This window comes from Trachemys scripta, chromosome 23 (genome assembly GCF_013100865.1).
Source record: "Trachemys scripta elegans isolate TJP31775 chromosome 23, CAS_Tse_1.0, whole genome shotgun sequence".
In the NCBI taxonomy this organism is placed as follows: domain Eukaryota; kingdom Metazoa; phylum Chordata; order Testudines; family Emydidae; genus Trachemys; species Trachemys scripta.
The window spans coordinates 4087579-4107214 of NC_048320.1; the positions used below are offsets into that span (position 1 = coordinate 4087579).

Here is a 19636-nt window from a genome sequence, read left to right on the forward strand (position 1 = left end):
TGCAGCTCAGGATTGCCAGCCAGCAAATGCTTTGGGGCCAGTATGATTTTAACGTGGGGGACTTCTTGTTAAAGTGCAGAGACGTGATGCTGGAGACGCTAGGTGGGAGTTCTCCTCAGTTGATGAGGGGAAATCTGTAGCGAGATCTTTTCTGTAGGCTGCGCTGGATGCAGCAGACGCGGCGGCTAGGTCCATGGCTTCTGCAGTGGCCGCACATGGGAGCTCTTTGCTGCAAGCCACGGGGCTTCCCCAAGAGGTCCAACAGACTTTACGGCACCTGCCCTTGGAAGTGGCATTGCTGTTTTTGCAGCAAACTGAGTCTAAGCTCCATGGCTTGAGGGGATCTAGGACCACTCTAAAGTCTTTGGGATGGTACCCTGCAGCCCCAGCCAGAAAGCTTTCTGGGTAGCTACAGGAGGGGGGGCCAAACTGCTTTATACGATCTTTAAGGACAAGGTGTACTTGCACCCTCCTCCGAGATGTCTCTCTAAAATGGTATCTAATTTGCATATTAACCTGTCAGTTTACTTACCTGCGTTTTACCCAGAACCACAGGCCAATAGAGAGGAGCAATGTTTGCACAGCTCTGGTGTCAGAAGAGCGTTGACTTTCTACGTAGACAGGACTAAACAGTTTTGTTTGTCACCCCAACTACTTGTGCCCATAGCAGACAGAATGAACGGTCTCCCGCTCCCTTTGCAAAGAATTTCATCTTGGAACTTCCTGCACTCATGTTTATGAGCTGGCAGGCGTTTCACTGCCAGGGAGACAGATAGCACGTCCCACAAGATCACAGGCAGCCACAACGGCATTCCTTCTGCAAGTCCCTAACCAGGACATTTGTAAAGCAGCGGCTGGTCTTCAGTTCACACCTTCGCATCCCCTTATGCCATTCCTCAGTATTCCAGAGACGATGCTAAATTTGGACGAGTTGTACTCCAGTCTGTGTGCACATGAACTCCGATCCCTTCTCCCACGTTACGGCTTGTGAGTCACCGAAAGAGGAATGCACATGTGCAATCACTCGAAAAGAAAAACGGTTACTAACCTTTTGTAACTGTTGTTAGTCAAGATGTGTTGCACATGTCCATTCCACGGCCCGCCCTCCTACCCCTCTGCATCGTAGCTGGCCGGCAAGAAGGAACTGAGAGAGCTCGGGGGCGACTGGGCTTGTGCAAGTGGAACCGACTGGAACGAGGGAAACGTTTAGTGGTGGTGATGTCCAAGAAGGAATAGATTCCTGCCTGTGCGGACTGTGTCGGGCAATCCGGAGTAAAAAGCAGTAAAACTGATTTGTGTCACTCAAGCCAGCAGATCGGATTTCAGTGCACGCGTGGGGGGTTGTGTGTGGATCTGTTGACGATGCCGTCCTGACGTTGTTGCTTATCAGAGCAGAGATGCGCTTTAAGATGGGGCCACTGGCTCAAGCATCTCTTGCCTTCCTCCCCCCCCCCACAGCACCACCTCAGTCACAAGAGCCATCAGTGGCTGGCTGCTCTCCAGCCTCCGCAGCATCTATCCTTTAAGCAAGTTGGGGGAAAGAGGGGAAGCTAGCAGGGCAGGAGAGGAAAAACGGGGGAAGAGAAATTAAGAACTATGGGGAGGGAGCAGAGCGAGAAAGCGGCAACAATGCTGTGGGGGAATGGGCGAGGAGTGGGCCCAACTGGGGGAGCTGGAAACCACCAAACAAGGCCCATAAATGTCCCCAGAACAGCTTCATTTTATTTACCAGGTAAAATGCTAAGCAGTTTGTTTAACAATCTAGTTGGTGATTGCTCTCCGTTTGGGAATATTGTTCAGCTTGCTGGGTGGTGCCAACAAAGGAAATCGGAAGCAAAATGAATTAATTTTGCGCAAGTTCTACACAAGCATTGCCCCTTAGAATTCATTCTGGTCTGCGTTTTCAGTGACAGGTGGAATTGTTGAAATTAAATGTTGGAATCTAGGCGACTGGAATTCCCCATACTTCACAATGGGGGTAACTGGAAGATTGCCCAAGGTGACTTCAGGAAGCGCTATGAATAGAGCCCAGATCTCTAGTAAGATAGAACTAAGGCTTATCCATTTGCCACAGTGCCTGTCAGAATGAATGTGCCACATTTATGTGCTTGTCTAGCCTGTCTGTAACCCTGCGCCATGCTCTACTCTAGAGTCATGAATATAACCTAGGAATTCTGATACTCTTCTGTGGACCAGCCCCAAGAGGGCACCATGACAGTTTGCCAGTAGATTATACAACTGTTTGTGAAACAGTAATGGCCTGTTGGGCAGCAGTCTACGTCTGCCACTAGTTGCTCCTTTATCTCAAGTGGAGGAGGTCTATAATGTGGATCGGAAGGTCCTGGGTTCCAGTGTGTTGACAGCCCATGTAGGGTTAAAAAATGTGATTGTGCATTGTGACAAGTCTGCAATTACATGTGGGTTGAATTACGATTGCCTGGGCAGCCTTAATCTTGGCACTTGCTAACTTTGGTTGCCTGACTTTGCAACCTTAACGTGTTTAAATGTGGACTTTTACAATATTTTTATAGGACCTCCTGTGAAGTTGGCACTTGTTGAGAAACTGGAGGCCTCCGAGCATATCTAGCAGCTGTCAGAACCTTTCACTTGTAGCTCACCAGTTTGCATCCAGCCCAGCTGAGCAGGGAGTAGAAACTGTGCCTGTTTAATGGCTCTTTGGCTTCTCTAGGAGATGATGAGTTGGGTAGGACTCAGTTCCCGTTCCCGCAGTCCAAACCTGGATTTTATGCTAATTGGTGAACTCAGCCGAGTGGTCGACAACTGTGAGAGCCATGGAGACTGAACTGCTCCTGTTACGCCTAGAATCCGTGTCTCGCCCCCTTGGGCAGTGTGTGTAGGAGGCTTGTTCTGGAGAGGGCTTTAGTAACTAGGGCTCTCCAACGCTCGCTACATCACCCGACATCCAGCTGAAGTTCTGGCTATATGCAGACAAGCTCATGTAGAGCTGCACAAAACCTGGCCGTGATGTGCACCCCGACAGTCATTCCAGAGTGCACATCTGGAACAGAGAGCCTCAGCCCAGCCAAAGGGGTCCCTCTCTGTTTTACTGCAGGGTTTCGTTGTGTTTGCGGCAGGCTGAGCAGAAATCCCTGTTCAGGAGGTTTTGTGTTTGGTGGCCGAGTGTGCCGGGTGCCTTACGCCTCAGGGCCGGCAGCTGCGCCTGTTGAGCCCCTGGGCAGCTCTGCTGCTTGTCCGTTACGCGGCTCTTACGTTGAGTCAGTTCCCCGAGCTCTTCTCCCTCGGAGGGAGCTCTCCGCACACAACGGCTCAGTCCGTTTTTCTTCCGTGCTGTCCAACCCCATCCGTCACATGCAGGGCCCAAGCGAAAGCAGCCGGGGAACAGCGGGGGTTGTCTCGGCATGTTCTGGAGCTGCCGGCAGCAATGAAATGTTGTCCTGCTGGCTTGGTGACTTTCCCAACCACACAAGCTCCTTGGCATTAGGGAGCCCGTTCTTAATATCTCAGAAAGCAGACCAAACAAACCAGGGAGCCCTGCGGCAGTTTGTCAAGCACCCAAGGGCTGCACTTCATGTAGGTAACATGAGGTCAATTGCAGCCTTGTGTGCAGCAGGCTGCGGGTCCCAGCATGCAATGCTCTGGTTTGCTGTGGGTGCCCGGGATTGTACCTGTCTGGGCCTGGCTCTGTGTGGAGGTGGATCCTGGAGAGGAGGTTGAGGCGTGAAGTTGTGGGCTTACAGCCTCCAAGGAATGTGCTGCTGGATCTCCGGGGGGATCGCGAGATGAGGCCAGAGCTTACAGGATCAAGCTCGTACCTCCTGAGGGGTCGTCAGGGCTCATTTAATGTCCCACAAACCGCCCTGGCCCCCGTGCAGCCTTTGTCACCCAATCAGATACCGTTTGCCTAAAGGTCCGTGTAAGTGGGCCAATGGGCCATTAGGGAACTGGATTTTCCTTGGTACTGGGGCTGTCAGGAGAGAGGACCCACCTTGAGCCATGCACACCCTCTCTGGGCATGTGGCAGTCACAACCAGAGCCGTGTGAAGGCCGTTGCCATGCTTTAAGAGGCCGTTGTGTGCCCTGAGCCAAGGCACTGCAGCACTCAGGCAGGCACCAGGCCAGTCCAGAGCCAGAACCTCCCACCAGGAGCTGCCGAGTGCGATATGGGTCTCGGGGTGCGCATCCCATGGTGCCCTTGCTCCCGTGTGGTGGGGAATCAGCCTGGTGGCCTAGTTACTGCAGGGAGGGCCTGCCCCAGAGCAGGGAGCCTCGTTCTGTGCTGAGCCTGTGTCCCTCCCCTCCTCCTCCCAGAGGGAAGTGAAAGTGGCCAGGCCTGTGGTAGAACCTGCCTCAACCCCCACAGGGGGTTTCCCATGTACTGACAAGTCCGTTAGCGGGGGGTGTGTGTGTGTGTGTGCTCCCTGCGGCTTGCACTTCTGCATTTTCTGTTCCACTTCCCTGCTTGTATTTTCTAGAGTAGCAAAAGCTGCAGCTCAACCCATGATGGCACTTTGTGACGACCCCCCCCCCCCCCTGCTGGGCTCTAGGCCCCCCCCCGCCCCAGGCCTCTGTGCACCCAGCTGCTTGCAGCACAGAACGGAACATGCAGGCGCTGGGAGAACACCCCACTCCATGCACTCACGGGGGAGGGCAACGGCGCAGAGCAGCGGCACAGCCAAAAAGTGACGGAGGAGGGTGTTCTCCCAGCGCCTGCATGTTCCGTTCTGTGCTGCAAGCAGCTGGGTGCACAGACTCCTGGGCCGTGTGGCCTGCTAGAGCCCAGCAGGGGACTTGCCAAGGTAACCGTGTCTCCTTCTCTCCTGCTAGCGTCCTGGGATGCCGCCGGGGAGCCGGATGCCCATGGCAGGATTGCAGGTGGGATCCCCGTCAGGACCCCCCTATGGAGCCGCCTCTCCGATGCGACCAGGAATGCCACAGTCGATCATGGATCCCTTTCGAAAGCGCCTGCTGGCTCCGCAGGCGCAGCCCCCCCTGGCAAGCCAAAGGCGAGGGTAAGGGTGTCCGTGCTGGTGACCATGTGCCTGACCTCGGGATGGGGCCGGGGTGGTCAGTGCGCTGGCTCTGGCCTGGGCCGCTGCATCCCAACCAACCCCAGTTCTGCCAAGGGCTCTAGGCTGGGAGCACGTCCCTGATCTACCTCTGCCTCCATTTCCCCAACTAGTGCCCTTGCAGGGGAGCTGTGGGGATCCAGTGCCTGTCACTTGCTAATCGCCCCCTGAGCAGCACTGAGAACTGTGCGCCCCCCCCCAAACAAACACCACAAAAGCAGTGTTGGTGCGAGTGGGGCTCCTGCTGTCACCCTGCTCTGGCAGGCGCCCAGACGCAATGGGAGCTCTGGGTCTCTCCTGAGAGGGGCTGTATGGTGTGTGTGCCCCACGCCCCTGCCACGCTGCTGGCTGAGCAGAGGGAAGCCCTCTGGGGATTGCTGTGGGGGTGGAGGCTGATAGCCGAAGTCAGGGCCTGTGGCAGCCAGCTTTCCGGCACGCAGCGTTCACTTGGCCTCTTCCCCCTTTCGAGCCGAGCGGCCGTGCCAGCACATCCGGAGTTGTTTACAGTGCTGTTAATCGCTTTGCTCTGTTTCTGTTTTCATGAGGGTTTGTTGATTGTTTCTCAGGGGCCCCAGGGCAGGTTCTCCTGGGTCTAATGGAGGCTGCGGCCTGGGTCCCGGGTTATTTCAAAACCTGAATGAAGGTGCATTACCCCAGCTTTGCAGCTCCCTTTAGCAGAGCCCAGCTGTACTGTATGAGGCCAGAGCTCCCGTGCTCTGGGAATCGATGCAAGTTTCCATGCTGTCACAGAGCTGGCTGCCGGCACCTGGGGAAGAGACTCACTCAGGGAAATCACTGGCTCAGTGCGTCTGGGTGATGTTCCTGAGCAGAGGTGGAATTTAGATAAATGGGGAAATGCAGCTGGCTGAATGAGGGGCGTGAAAGCAGCCGATTGCCAGCAGTGTCCCTGTTTCTGGGGGAAAAACCCCTGAGAGTCCTTCGTTTGCCTCCTGTGATCTCCACAGCCCGAGCCAGGCCTGGGCTGGGGGGAGGAAAGCTGGAGCGAGGGACCCCTTCCCATGGCATGAGCTCGGCCTCTGAAGGATGGGCAGCGTGGCATTGCGCTCGGACCCATGGCATACACTGCACTGGCTCTGCTCCCTTATTCGCTGCCGATCTACAGGGCCAGGGCTCCCCAGAAGCCTGAGATAGTGCAGGAGGCAAATGTCCAGAAGCCCTCTCCCTTGCTCTGCCTCCTTCCCAGAGGGGCAGGTACATTTGTCAGCGCTACAGCTCCAAACACTGGACCTCCCGGCTTCCTGTGCTGACCTCCCCTCTCAGCCACCAGCTGACGGTCAGCAGAGAGGGCATCATCATAGGGTCCGAGGTGCCTCAGGGCAGCGCGAGCCGAACTCTGAAACCTAACGAGGACAGTTCACGTATCCACAATAAGTGCTTTGCTGATTGCCTCAGCAGAAACGTCCAGCTCTTGGAGGATGTTGAGAGGTGCTGGGATACTCCCCGCTCTCCCCATCCTGCCCCTTGCTGTTAGCCAGAGCACTGCTGTGGTGCATAGAGGTAGCAAGACCCAAGCTTGGGGGCATTCAGGTGACAACCCCCATCTGTTATGAGCTGTCTTGACTGACCAGTCTGTGATGTGTCTTGTGCACTGCTGAGCCGCGGAGACGGCGTGGCCTAGAAACTCCAGATCTGTTTGGTTGATTCTCGTGCCCTCAGCAAGGAGTGGAGTCTTCAGGGGATTCAGGGCTGGCTCGGTGGCTGTCTCTCCATGATTCGAGAGTTGCTGTGACCCTCTGAGTTCCAGGCTGGAGTTACTGGAGCTGCAGGCCACTGTGACCAATAACAAGCTGTGGTACAAATGAGGCGGTGCTGAGAGGCAGGGTGGTGTGTGTCTGCAGAGCCCCAGTGCATGGGTCTCTGGTCTGACGTGGGTGTTAGAAGCTGCTCAGAAGTTCAGCCTGTGCTCACCTAATGCTGCCGTTCTGTGTGCTGCTTGCAGGCTGAAAAGAAGGAAGATGGCGGACAAGGTCCTACCACAGAGGGTAAGTGCTGCTTCCCTGCTGAGCGAGGGTGCCTGGCTCCAGCCCCGGAGTGGGGTGTACTCATGCCAGTGGAATGGGAATTGTAGGAGGAATGGTTTCACTTTATGTGCCCGGGGTCTTGAGGCACCCTCAGTGGGGTGGAGATGAGGGGAGGTGAAGTGCCCTCTGTAGCAGCAGGAGAAGATGATGCCCATGGGTTAGGGGCTACCCAGGGTGGGTCTGGGGGAGAGCAACAGTGCCTTGGTTTCAAGAGCCCTGCTGGACCTCCTGAGCAGTTGTTCCCATTCTGAGCCTCTGGTCTTGTTGACAAAGGCCATTCCACTGGGGTGTTTGGTGTGCCCGGCCCTTGCCGGTGCGAGATCACCTGCTGGGCTTGAGCCCTAGGCTGGCTGCAGAGTGGAGAGGCAGGCTCCGAGCTGGGTGGCAGTGCCCAGGGGGGCAGGAACGTGCCGCCAGCCCTGGTTGGCGAGCGTCCTGCTTGGAGTGCTTGGCAGGTGCATTGCAGGCCCATGCTGGGCACGCGTGCAGTGACGCTACTCCGGAACGAAATGACATCCTCAGAGATGGACTGTGGGGCAGGTTTGTCTTCGCGCCCGCCTGCTGGGGCGAGCCGCACAGCTGTAGAGTGTTAGGGCCTGAACAGCTGGGATACCTAGCTTCAGACGCCCCAGGCATTGTGGGTGGGGATGTGAGCTGAGGTGTTGAGGTCATGGTGGTCAGGCCCATTCAGCTGGGGTGGGGATTTCAGGGTGTCCCGGGGGTTGTCTGGGGTACTGGACAGCTTTTCCAAATGGCATCAAGACCGAGCTGGGCTCCCACCTTGCCGGGCTCCATGATGCTAGGGACTCTGGGCTCAGAACCGTGACTTGGGAGCTGCTGCTGTAGGGTTTGGGGGCAGCGAGCCGTAACGTGTGCACGGCCTGGTGAGGGCGGAGACCGGCAAGTCGTCCCTGCAGGGAAGGGACAGGCGTGCAGTGCGGGCCCACGGCAGTTCTGTGATGGGTTCTCTGTTTGGTAGATCCGGGAGCTGGTCCCAGAGTCTCAGGCCTACATGGACCTTCTCGCCTTCGAGCGCAAGCTGGATCAAACCATTGCGCGGAAGAGAATGGAAATACAGGAGGCCATCAAGAAACCCCTCACGGTGCGTAACAGCCCCTGTTTGGGCAGCCCCTGCTTGTGATCCAACTCTTGCTGGAAGGACATATAGCCATGAGCCACATGCAAAAATAGGGGATGGAGCTGCCCCATCTGAATGGGGCCCACCTCGCTCCCGGGCCTTTCCGAGATACGCATGGAGGAGATGGCTCTCCAGTCAGCTGGGACCAAGACCTTTGTGCAGCTCGGGGGCAGCACGGGCAGATTGCAGCCAAGGTCTGGCCTTGTCGGTTCCTGTGTGCATGCTTCTCTCCTGCCCCCTCCCCGATCACTATGGGAGATAGTGCTCCCCCTCCCGGCAGCGGGTCTCTGTAGGGAGAGGCTCTGGGGTGGGTGCTGGGTGCTCGCTGAATCTGGCATGTTCCTCTGTTTCTCTCCGCACTGCAGCAAAAGCGGAAGCTGCGGATTTACATCTCCAACACCTTCACCCCGGGCAAGGAGGAGGGGGACGGCAGCGAGCGCGTGGCCTCGTGGGAGCTGCGCGTGGAAGGCAAGCTCCTGGAGGATGTAAGGACACTGACTGCCAGCCTGGCAGCCTCCACGCCGGCTGGTGCTGCACGGGGGAGCTGAGAACTGTCCCTGCAGCTGTTCAGCCCCCGTCTATCCCCACCCATGTTCGAGCCTCTCAAAGCCCAGATCTTCCCTTTGATAGCCACGGGACAGGGAGCAGCGCTGGCCTTGTCCGGGTTCTGGACTTGGCCTGTCTGACCTGGCTGTGAGGGAGGCTGTGTATGTCCACACGGCACCTGGTACTCTGTGCAGAGCCCCACACCACTGGCAGCACCCCCTTACCCCCCCCCCAATATGCCAACAGGTTCCCAAGCCCTCCCCCAGAGTGGCCTCTCCATCGCACCCCTTCCACAGCCTGACATTGCAAACTCCCAGCCCCCCTTCCCTGTGCCCCATGTGTCACTGGAGCTTGATCAGGGCCTGGCACAGCTCTGTGCTCCCTGGGCCCCACAGCACCAATGGCAGTTCTGATGTGCCCACAACCATCTCCGAGCAGCCAGCTGAGGTGCTGCCTGTGTAGCCCCCGCCCTGTCTGTCTGAGGACTGGGGCTCTGGTTATGGCCTGCTGCACTCCTGCCCCCCGGCACTGGGGAAGGGCAGGCCGAGCACTGCACCGGTTCCTCTCTTTCAGCCGAGTAAGCAGAAGAGGAAGTTCTCCTCCTTTTTCAAGAGCCTCGTCATCGAACTGGACAAGGAGCTGTATGGACCAGACAACCATCTGGTGGAGGTGAGGCGCGCCTGGCAGCTGCTGCGCAGCTCAGGGTGGAGCAGCCGTCTCCTAGCAGCGCCCGCAGCGGGTCTCTGGCCTGCGAGCTCCTGGGCTCCTCGGGGGCCTGGGGCTGGCTCTGTTGCACGCTCCGTGGTGGGGGTGGAAGGATCCTTTTGGCCAAGACTCAAATGGCCCACGGGAGACCATTAGGCAGCTAATTCCCCCCTGAGCACTTGGTGTCCCCCGGGCTAGTGCCTGGAGCAGGGAGCCGGCAGCAGGGCCGTAGTGCTGGGGCGGGGAGCCGGCAGCAGGGCCGTAGTGCTGGGGCGGGGAGCCGGCAGCAGGGCCGTAGTGCTGGGGCGGGGAGCTGGCAGCAGGGCCGTAGTGCTGGGGCTGGCATCTAAGCGGCTGCACCGGGCCCTCCCTGCAGGGAGTGGCTGGTGCTTGCTCTGGCTCCAGCTTGTGGCTTTGTTTTGTTTGTGGCGGTGTTGGCCCGTGGCCCAGACTGAAGTGGCAACAGCATGGCCTGGCCTGCCTCTCCTCCCCCGCCCCCACCTGGAAGACTCCCAGCAGCAACGGCCTGCAGCTTTGCTGCCCCGCCCCACCAGCCCTCTCCCTTAACCTCTTGGGGCCCAGTGCAGGTTGGCAGAGGAGAACTGGGAGTGGGGTGGGGGGCGGTTTTCAGAAGTGGCGTTGATGAGAGAAGCAGCCTGTGGGGCCCTTGGGGTGGGCCAGGTGCAGTTGTGTGCTGGATGAGGTTCAGGTGGGGCAGGGGAGGGTGGGCAGGGGGCAGTCAGTCCAGGGGCTGCGGGAATTTGGCAGCCTGAGCTGCAGGGAGCAGGAGGGGGGAGAGGAGCCCGAGGACAGGTGAGGTGCTGGGTGAAGGAGGCAGCCCCAGCCCGAGCTGCAGCCCCAGCAGGACCAGTCGGAGGGGCCTGGTGCCGGAGTTGGGCTGTCCCAGCACTGTGGAAATGGCCCTTGGGGTCTGGGCAGGGCAACGCTGGGCAGGCCGGGACGGCGACTGCTGCCTGCACCAACGCTTCTGCTTGCCATGTCTAGATTTCTAAAAGACCGGGGGCGGGAAGGGGGCTCGTGCAGTACTGCCCCGTAGACGGCTCGTGGCTTTGCTGGCACTAGTTTGTGTGTCACCTCCCCACACTCCATGTGTTGAATGACTCTTGCAGCCTCTAGGGCCTGGGAGATCCAACGGGGCACTACCCTGCCCAATACCTGCTCCTGACAAATCCCTGCCCTGAAATCCACTAAGTGGAGCTCTGTGAGGCCAGATGGGAGGCTAGGGGTCCAAGTGACCCTACAGCAGCTCCGCTCTTGGGATGGAGCAGGGCAGGAGAACTGGGTCTCCAGGGGTCCTCTGGTGAGCTTCCTAGGGCTCTGTGGGGTGCTGTAAGGGGCTGTACACCGGTGCTCTCCGCATGGGGGGGGACGAGGGGAGGATTCCCAGCTGCAGTGGGGCCCGCACTAGACACTTCCAGCTTTGGTGAGGCATGAGAATCCCAAACTTCGCATGGTTGCTGGTCTGGGGCTAATGTTGCCTGTCCCAGCCCTCAAACGAATGTCCTCGTCGATCTGCTTTTTACCTGGGTGGCCCTGGGAGAAGTAGGAAACCTCTGGGAATGTGATGTGCGACTGGCCTGTGAAACTTTACTGCCCGAGCTGGCACTGGGCCAAGAGCTTAGCAGCTGGCAGATCCTGAGCTGGACAGTGAACACTGGAAACCGTCCCGGTCCCAGGCATCAGCCAGCCTCTAACGGGGTCAGAGACACCCCCTTTCCCCAAAGCAGATCGTCCCAGAACTGCCTCCTGCATGTAGTGTGGGCTGCCAGGCTAGATGGACCTCGGCTCTATTTCTGTGTTAACTTATAGTTCAGGGTGGGGAACCTGCAGGCTGGATCCAGCCTCTGCTTCATTTCAGCCGAACGGCAGCAAGTCTCCACACTGCAGGCCAGAAGCCCTGAGCCTCGACGCCGCCCCCCCCCACACACACACCCACACCCACACCCACCCACCCACCCACCCCTCTGCTGGACTGGAGCCGCGAGCGCTGGCTTGCTCCGCTGCAGGGGGCGGGTTGCCAGGCCATTAAGTCTGGTTGGCTCCGCGAAGTGACCAGAAGCAACTGGCATGTCCCTGTGGCCCCTAGGTGCAGGGGTGATCAGGAAAGCTCTGTGTGCTGCCCCGGCTCCGCAGCTCCCATTGGCTGAGAACTGCAAATGGGAGATACAGGGACCGCAGGCACTGCGCAGAGCCTCCTGGCCCCTCCGCCTAGGGGCCGGACATGGCAGCCACTTCTGGGAGCAGCACAGAGCCAGGGCAGGCAGGGAGCCTGCCTTAGCCCTGCTGCGCTGCCGACTGGGAGCCGCCTGAGATAAGTGCTGCCTGGCCATAGCCCGAACCCCAGGTCAGAATCCCCTCCCAGAACCCAACCTGCACCCCAACCCCCGTCCCCAGTCCTGAGCCCCCTCCTGCACCCCCACCCACACTCCAACCCCCTACCCCAGGTCAGAACCACCTCACACACCTTAACTCCCTCCCAGATGCCCCAGCCCTGGGCCCCCTCCTGCACCCAAACTCCCTCCCATAGCCTGCACCCTGAACCTCCTCCCACACTCCAACCCCTTGGCCCCAGCCCGGAGCCCCCTTCTGCAGCCCAAACCCCCAGTCCCACCCCAGAGCCCGCACCCACAGCCAGAGCCCTGACCCCCCTCCTGCATCCCAGCGCGGAGCCCCCTCCCACACCCTGAACCCCTCATTTTTGGCCCCACCCCAGAGCCTAGGGGAACCCTGAGCCTCTGCACCCCCCTGTGGAGCTGTGTGTGGCCCACGACTGATTTTTTTTTTTTTCTGTGGGTCAGTGGCCCCTGATAGAGAAAAGATTCCCCACCCCTGTCATTGTTGATTTGAACAGTTTCTGAAGCTGCTGTAACAGGTCTGTGATCGCCAAGATCTGCCTGTTGGACAATTTTGGAGGGGGGGCGGGTCCTGGGAATAATGGGTCAGGGGGTGCCATGTGCTCCATGGCACAGTGGGACCCAATTCTGCAGCGACACTAATGTATTCAAGCACTGCAATACCCCTCTGTGTACACACGCCCCCCACCCCCACGTGATTCCTCGCTGATAGTCCTAGGGACCTTCGACGGGGTTCTCCGCTGTACTCTCTGGGTGGCTCAGCTCCCTGCCTGAGAGAAGTGAGGCAGGGCCCAGTCTCAGAGCTGTTGTTCCAGGCTGGCTGCAGACTCCAGTTACGCTTGGTTTGTGTTTCTGAGCCTGTCTGCACCATACTGGTTTTTGTTAGAGTTCAGGTGCTGGGCTGCGGTTCCGTGGCTGGTCCTGGGGCCCGGGAATACACAGCGCTGTACTCAGAGCTGCTTATAGAATTTAACTCTGACTCTCCTGCCCACTCTAGTGTGATAGCTGCAGGGCTGTTGACTTGTGTTTCCAGCCACAGCTCTGCTAACGAGCGGTTTGTGTGAACCCCGAACAGTGATATCCTGGGTTTCTGTATCCCCCCTGGGCCCGCCGGCGCCGGGAGCTCTTTAGAAACCATCCGCAAACCCCCCTCCCCCCCCCCAACTCCCAGGGTAGAGGGCGGCAGGGAAGTGGGACACATTGAACTGCACAAGCGTGCAGGGTGGGTTTTCAACCAAGGACGGCTCAAACTCAACTGCCCTGGGATGTTTCAAGTCCACTCGGAACAGCTGGGAGCTGGGTTTTCACAGACCCCTGCACGGCAATCCGGTCGGTAATCGGCCAGGGTGCCAGCCCGAGGCCGCAGGGTGCGGAGAAGGCTCCAGCCCCAAGCTCCCTGGCACTGGGTCAGGCTCCAAGCTGCTGATGTTGATGTAACTAGCGAATAACGTGTGTCGAGCGCCCCCTTGTGGTCTTGGCAGTAAATCTTGGTGGCCTTTTCCCTAGTGGCACAGGATGCCCACGACCCAGGAGACAGACGGCTTCCAGGTCAAGCGCCCCGGCGACGTCAATGTGAAATGCACCCTACTGCTCATGCTGGATCACCAGGTGAGGCTCCAACTCCGCTGCTGCCCAGCCTGCCTGCCCTGGGGAAAGTCCCTCCCCTCTAGCAGCAGGTAATGGCATGGCTGACCCAGAGCACGGGGTGGGGGGGGCTGACGGGCCATCCCTGGGGCAGATCTCCTGAGCAGCCCATCGAGTGACTTTAAGGAGCCAGGGAGGGAGGGTCCCCAGCAAACATACGTAAAAATACCTGCCATGTGGTGCATGCTGGGGCATCCCAAAGGCAAACCATCTGCTTGTCTTGAGCGGGCATAAAGCTCCCCCCAGGGAGGGCAGGTTCAGCAACGTCTGCTGATTGGGGGGATTCATTCCGGAGGCAGGCGGCACATCCTGCCAGTGTGTCGCCATCCCGCCCCCTCACCTCCTGTCCCTGTGCACCACCCGCTGGGGGTCCTGGGGCTGCCCTGTCAGCTGCACCCTGCCAGAGCCTCTCTTCCTCTCTCTCGTCCCTGGTGGGTCTCTGAGGCCGCCTGCTGACCCTCCCTGGATGGGGAGGGCACGTGCTGGGTCCCACAGCTGGTGTGGCCCAGCCCCAGGCTTCATAAGCATGTATGGCCCTGAACAGTGAAGGAGCCAGGCCCCCCAGTGAGGGTCCTTTCCCCATACAGGGGCTGACTCCCATGGGACCGACTTCTCTCTCTGCATCCCCCCCACAACCCCAACCCCAGTGACTTGTTCTGCCCCTCCTGGCGGATAATCAGCAAGCGCACTGGAGAGTTTGCGCCTCTGCCAAGGGGTTAGTTGGCTGCCATGAAAGAGGGATGGGGGGCCACTCTCTCACAGTGGCCTGTGGAGCCCTTGGCCAGTGGTTACCAGGGCACTGGGGACTAAGGGGACCAGATAGCAAATGTGAAAAATCGGGACAGGGGGTGGGGGGTAATAGGAACCTATGTAAGAAAAAGCCCCCAAAGTCGGGAATGTCCCTATAAAATTGGGACATCTGGTCACCCTACTAGGGATGGTGAGGAAGGCAGTGACGAGGTGGGTCCATGAGAGGCTCTGTCCTTGCAGGGAAAAGATCAGTTCAGATCAGAGCACCCTGGTGGCCCAGGAAGACTACAGGTCCCAGGAGGCTGTGCTCCATCCCAATCCTATCAGCCCAGCCACACTGCATGCTGGGATAGCGCTTCTGGAGCTGCCCCAGCTCTGGGAGAAGTGCAGACAGCTCCCAGCTGGGCTGCGCCCGTAGCTTGAATTTCGAATGTCAATAGCAAGCCACCCCCCCCCCCCAGCCCTCTAACCAGAAACCCCTCTAGACCCGGTGGGCCCACCCAGGGACCAGGGGTGGCTGCAGACCGCTCCATTCTCGGCGGGCTTGGTGCAGCTCTGTCGGCAGGTGGTGCTGGGAGGGAGCGCCCAGGCCCGCCCTGGAGGGCGCTGTCTCCCTATCTGTGTCTCATTGCAGCCTCCGCAGTATAAACTGGACCCTCGCCTGGCTCGCCTGCTGGGCGTCCACACCCAGACCCGGGCCAGCATCATGCAGGCCCTGTGGCTCTACATCAAACACAACAAGCTGCAGGACAGTCACGAGAAGGAATACATCAACTGCAACCGCTACTTCCGCCAGGTGGGCCTGGGGCTCCCCAGTGCTCCCTCCGCAGAGACCCGCCCCTTGTCCCCGCCCTTCGCCAGCCTCGGCTCAACCCTGGCCCTGGGCTCCCTCCGCAGAGACCCGCCCCTTGGCCCCGCCCTTCGCCAGCCTCGGCTCAACCCTGGCCCTGCCATGCACAAATGGGTCAGCCTCTTGCCGCAGGGCCCAGGGTGGGCGAGGGGGTGGTGACTCCGGGCCGTGCCCGGGGCTCTGGGGGAGGAGTGCTGAAGAGCTGGCTGCCCCCAGGCCCCACTCCCCATGAGTGTCACTGAAGCGTTTGCCCGCCTTACGCCAGCAGATGGTGATCTGGTCCCTGCCCATATTGGAGGCCGGGTCCCCTCCCCCTGCGCTCCTCTCATGGGCTGAAGGAGCCTCCTCACGGCGGCTGCTAATGCTCTGACTTCCCTCCCCCCCTAGATCTTTAGCTGCATTCGCATGCGATTCTCCGAGATCCCCATGAAGCTGGCAGGCCTGCTGCAGCATCCGGATCCCATCATCATCAACCACATGATCAGGTAGGGCAGGGCATAGCCCCTGCTGTCTGCTCTGGGGCTGGGACTTATCTGGGCTGGGCTGGGTTTGGGTTGCTTCTGGGATTCTTTTCTTCAGTGTGCTCAGACTGGATGGGCCATGTACATGGGGGTGGGCAGGAGTGGCTGGCTCTGGAGTAGGAGATGGGAACGGATGGGCTGTGTACGTGGGGTTGGGGGGGATGAGCAGGACTGGCTGGCTCTGGAGCGGGAGATGGGAACGGATGGGCTGTGTACACAGGGTTGGGGGAGATGAGCAGGACTGGCTGGCTCTGGAGCGGGAGATGGGAACGGATGGGCTGTGTATGCAGGGTTGTGGGGGGTGGGCAGGACTGGCTGGCTTTAGAACGGGAGATGGGAATGGATGGGCTGTGTACTCAGGGTTGGGGGTGATGAGCAGGACTGGCTGGCTCTGGAGTGGGAGATGGGAACGGATGGGCTGTGTACGTGGGGTTGGGGGGGATGGGCAGGAGTGGCTGGCTCTGGAGTGGGAGTTGGGAACGGATGGGCTGTGTACTCAGGGTTGGGGGTGATGAGCAGGACTGGCCCGCTCTGGAGCGGGAGATGGGAACGGATGGGCTGTGTACTCAGGGTTGGGGGTGATGAGCAGGACTGGCCCGCTCTGGAGCGGGAGATGGGAACGGATGGGCTGTGTACATGGGGTTGGGGGGTGGGCAGGAGTGGCTGGCTCTGGAGTGGGAGATGGGAACGGATGGGCTGTGTACGCGGGGTTGGGGGAGGGGTGGGCAGGACTGGCTGGCTCTGAAGCGAGAGATGGGAACGGATGGGCTGTGTACGCGGGGTTCGGGGGTGGGCAGGACTGGCTATGCAGGGTTGTGGGGGGTGGGCAGGACTGGCTGGCTTTAGAACGGGAGATGGGAATGGATGGGCTGTGTACTCAGGGTTGGGGGTGATGAGCAGGACTGGCTGGCTCTGGAGTGGGAGATGGGAACGGATGGGCTGTGTACGTGGGGTTGGGGGATGAGCAGGACTGGCTGGCTCTGGAGCGAGAGATGGGAACGGATGGGCTGTGTACACGGGGTTGGGGGAGGGGTGGGCAGGACTGGCTGGCTCTGGAGTGGGAGATGGGAACGGATGGGCTGTGTACGCGGGGTTGGGGGGTGGGCAGGACTGGCTGGCTCTGGAGTGGGAGATGGGAACAGATGGGCTGTGTACGCGGGGTTGTGGGGGGTGGGCAGGACTTGCTGGCTCTGGAGCGGGAGATGGGAACGGATGGCATCGGCTGGAGGAGGTCAGGGGATGGGGCCAGAGCACCGGTTCCAGCCTGGCCCCAGGGTGTGGTGACCTCTGTGTAGCTCATTCTGTTTCTTGCCAGGCTGGTTTTGTGGGGGGTGGGGCTGCATGTGACCATGTCTCCAGCTGGGGGACTGGCTGCTGTTTGCAAAGTGCCAGGTGTGGGCCCTAACCGCCATCCTCCCCTCCCCCCCCCCCCCCCCCAGCGTGGATCCCAACGACCAGAAGAAGACAGCCTGCTACGACATTGATGTCGAGGTGGATGACCCCCTGAAAGCTCAGATGAGCAACTTCCTGGCCTCCACCACCAACCAGCAGGAAATCGCCTCCCTGGATACCAAGGTTTGGGGCGGCCCAGTCCTTGGCCCGTCTGTAGAGAGCAGGAGTCCTGCTGTGGCGAGCGGCGGAGTTGAGGCTGTGAATGGCTGGGGTCCTGGCTTGCTGCAGGGTGGCCAGTCAGTGCAGAAGGCTCCATGTCCCAGAGCGCAATGCAGCATGCAGCCCCCAGGCCTGCTGGCAGCTCGCCCCCAGCCCAAGCAGGGAGATGCTAATGGGGTGCCCAATGGATGGGGGTTGGGGGCTGCTTGGGAGCAGGGACCAGGCAGCCGGAGGGAGCTGTTAAAAATTCTTTCTTGTCTGCTCTCCCCATGCTTCCAGTTCGACAGGCCTGAGCTCTCTATTGCCAGTGGGGGCTGGGGCATGTCTGCATCGTGGGGTGAGCCCATCAGCTGGGGGTGTCTGCAGCAGCGAGAGAGTCCCCAGGGCGGACATGGAGCTACCCACCTGGAGGGCGGAAGGGCTGCGAAGGGGAGAACTGGTATCAGGCTGTCAGCAGACTCAGGCAGATGTTGCTGCACCAGTCACCCCGATTCATGTTTTCAAGCTTCCCCCTCCCCCATATGGGTTAGATCCCTGTTGTTTGAGTAACGGCTGAGATCCCGGCTCTGGGCAAGGCCTGCACAGCACCTGAGTCTTGGGCGGGAATCTGCCGCTTCTAGCTTGGAGCTGTGCACTGCACTGGGCCCCTCGGTGTGCCAAGCCATTGGGCTGCAGCTGGCCACCGAGGGGAGCAGGAAATGGGCCCCTGGGCGGATTCACTGCACCATCTGAGCTGCGTGCCAGGCCAGCAGACAGGGAGCAGGGCACTTGGGCCGCAGGCCAGCAGCCTCTCACCGAGCGAGTGAGCGAGATTCAGTCCCGGTGCGGGCTCCCCTGACCCTCCTGCTTTCCCGTTGTCACGCTGTGCTCCGCAGGCTGGCCTAGCCAGCCCTGCCCTGGGAGTCCAGAGCCGCTTGCCCGGGGTCCGGCCATGCAGGGTAGGATTAAGGAAGGAGTCGGGGCTGGGAACTGGAATCCCTGGGGCTAGCTGCCAGGGGAGAGTCTAACCCCTAGAACAGTGGTTCCCAAACTGGGGTTTGCGAACCCCTGGGGGTTCGCAGAATGTTACAGGGGGTTCGCCAGAAAAATTTCACTAATGGCGGACAGAGGACCCCGGGCATTGGAGACAGCAGGTGGGACCCGGTTGCAGGGCAGACACCCGAGCCCCAGGGAGAGCGGGGCTGGGCAGTTGAGGCTGGCAGCCCGAGCCCTGCCCCCATCAGCCTGAACCCCAGCCCAAGCCCCAGGAAGAGCGGGGTCTGGCAGTTGGGCATCCATCACACTGAGGAAATTTAAACGTAAATCCCTGGAAATATTCATTTTTAGGAGGGGGTTCACGAGATTTCACAATTTAGTGAAAGGGGGTTGTGGGCTGTTAAAGTTTGGGAACCACTGCCCTAGAAGATGGGGGAGGAGGCTCCCTCTGTGTCCAACGGTAGGCTGGGGGGCGGGTTAACCCCTCTGCACCTCAGCTCCAGGGACTTGGGCCTGGCTTTATGCTGCGCTGCTACCCCATGTGTTCCTGAGCCTTGGCACCAGGAGGGAGAGGGCTACGCTCATGTCTTGCTGAGCCTTCCTTGGGTCCCTGCCCAGCCTCTCCCCCGTGCTTGGAGCCTTTTACAGACAATTGCAAGCAAAACGGCCAAGCCAGCCCTGTCCCGGCTGGGTCCGTCTCACACGCTTTCTCTTGCTAGATCCACGAGACCATTGAGTCCATCAACCAGCTGAAGACACAGCGAGATTTCATGCTGAGCTTCAGCAACAACCCGCAGGACTTCATTCAGGAATGGATCAAATCCCAGAGGAGGGACCTCAAGGTACAGCTGGGGCCCCACTGGAGAGCCGAGTCGCTGCTGAACAGGGGCTGGGGCCTGGCATTACCCTGCAGGGTAATGCAGTAACAGCCCCCTGCAGCATGGGGCCCACGCTGCCCAGTGCAGTAGCCAGCCCAGCAGCCATGGGGTGTCTCCCCCCGGACGCGCGCCCTGCCCTGCGGGACGTGCGATCGTGCTGGCAGGGGTGGGGTGTCCGGGAAGCCTGCTGTGGGCCCTGGGATGGCAGCAGCTGCCCATGAGCCCAGCAGTCTGCATCCCACTGACTATCTCCTCCTCCCCATGCCGTGATGCAGATCATAACAGACGTGATTGGGAACCCCGAGGAGGAGAGACGAGCCGACTTCTACCATCAGCCTTGGGCGCAGGAGGCTGCGGGGAGGCACATCTTTGCCAAGGTGGGGATTCTTGCCACGCGGACTAGGCTCCTTGGGTTGGCCCCTTAGCTCTTCCCAGTGAATGCCAGAGGGGTGGGCAAAGCCCCAGGTTCTGGTCACTCTGCCCTTTTTCCTGTGAGCCCGGGGTTCAAACCTGTCCCACCCTGGAGCCGAGCCAGGTCTGGGACGTCCAGCTG

General features: G+C 59.8%; 3 protein-coding genes across 11 annotated transcripts in view; 2 read left to right on the top strand and 1 right to left on the bottom strand.

Annotated features, from left to right (window-relative positions):
• The window catches only part of LOC117869139 (alpha-2-macroglobulin-like protein 1), a 777004-nt gene that overhangs the window by 212162 nt on the left and 545206 nt on the right, over positions 1 to 19636 (bottom strand). The gene's annotated exons all lie outside the window — the stretch shown is intronic.
• The window catches only part of LOC117869140 (alpha-2-macroglobulin-like protein 1), a 582774-nt gene that overhangs the window by 54069 nt on the left and 509069 nt on the right, over positions 1 to 19636 (top strand). The gene's annotated exons all lie outside the window — the stretch shown is intronic.
• Positions 1 to 19636, top strand: part of SMARCD2 (SWI/SNF related, matrix associated, actin dependent regulator of chromatin, subfamily d, member 2) — a 36903-nt gene that overhangs the window by 15499 nt on the left and 1768 nt on the right. Inside the window, exons 2-12 of the mRNA XM_034755688.1 lie at positions 4807 to 4991; positions 7009 to 7051; positions 8070 to 8192; positions 8594 to 8713; positions 9348 to 9443; positions 13361 to 13462; positions 14883 to 15044; positions 15486 to 15583; positions 17059 to 17194; positions 18925 to 19047; positions 19359 to 19460. Coding sequence (XP_034611579.1) covers positions 4807 to 4991; positions 7009 to 7051; positions 8070 to 8192; positions 8594 to 8713; positions 9348 to 9443; positions 13361 to 13462; positions 14883 to 15044; positions 15486 to 15583; positions 17059 to 17194; positions 18925 to 19047; positions 19359 to 19460 — 1290 coding nt within the window. The remainder of the gene's footprint in view (positions 1 to 4806; positions 4992 to 7008; positions 7052 to 8069; positions 8193 to 8593; positions 8714 to 9347; positions 9444 to 13360; positions 13463 to 14882; positions 15045 to 15485; positions 15584 to 17058; positions 17195 to 18924; positions 19048 to 19358; positions 19461 to 19636) is intronic.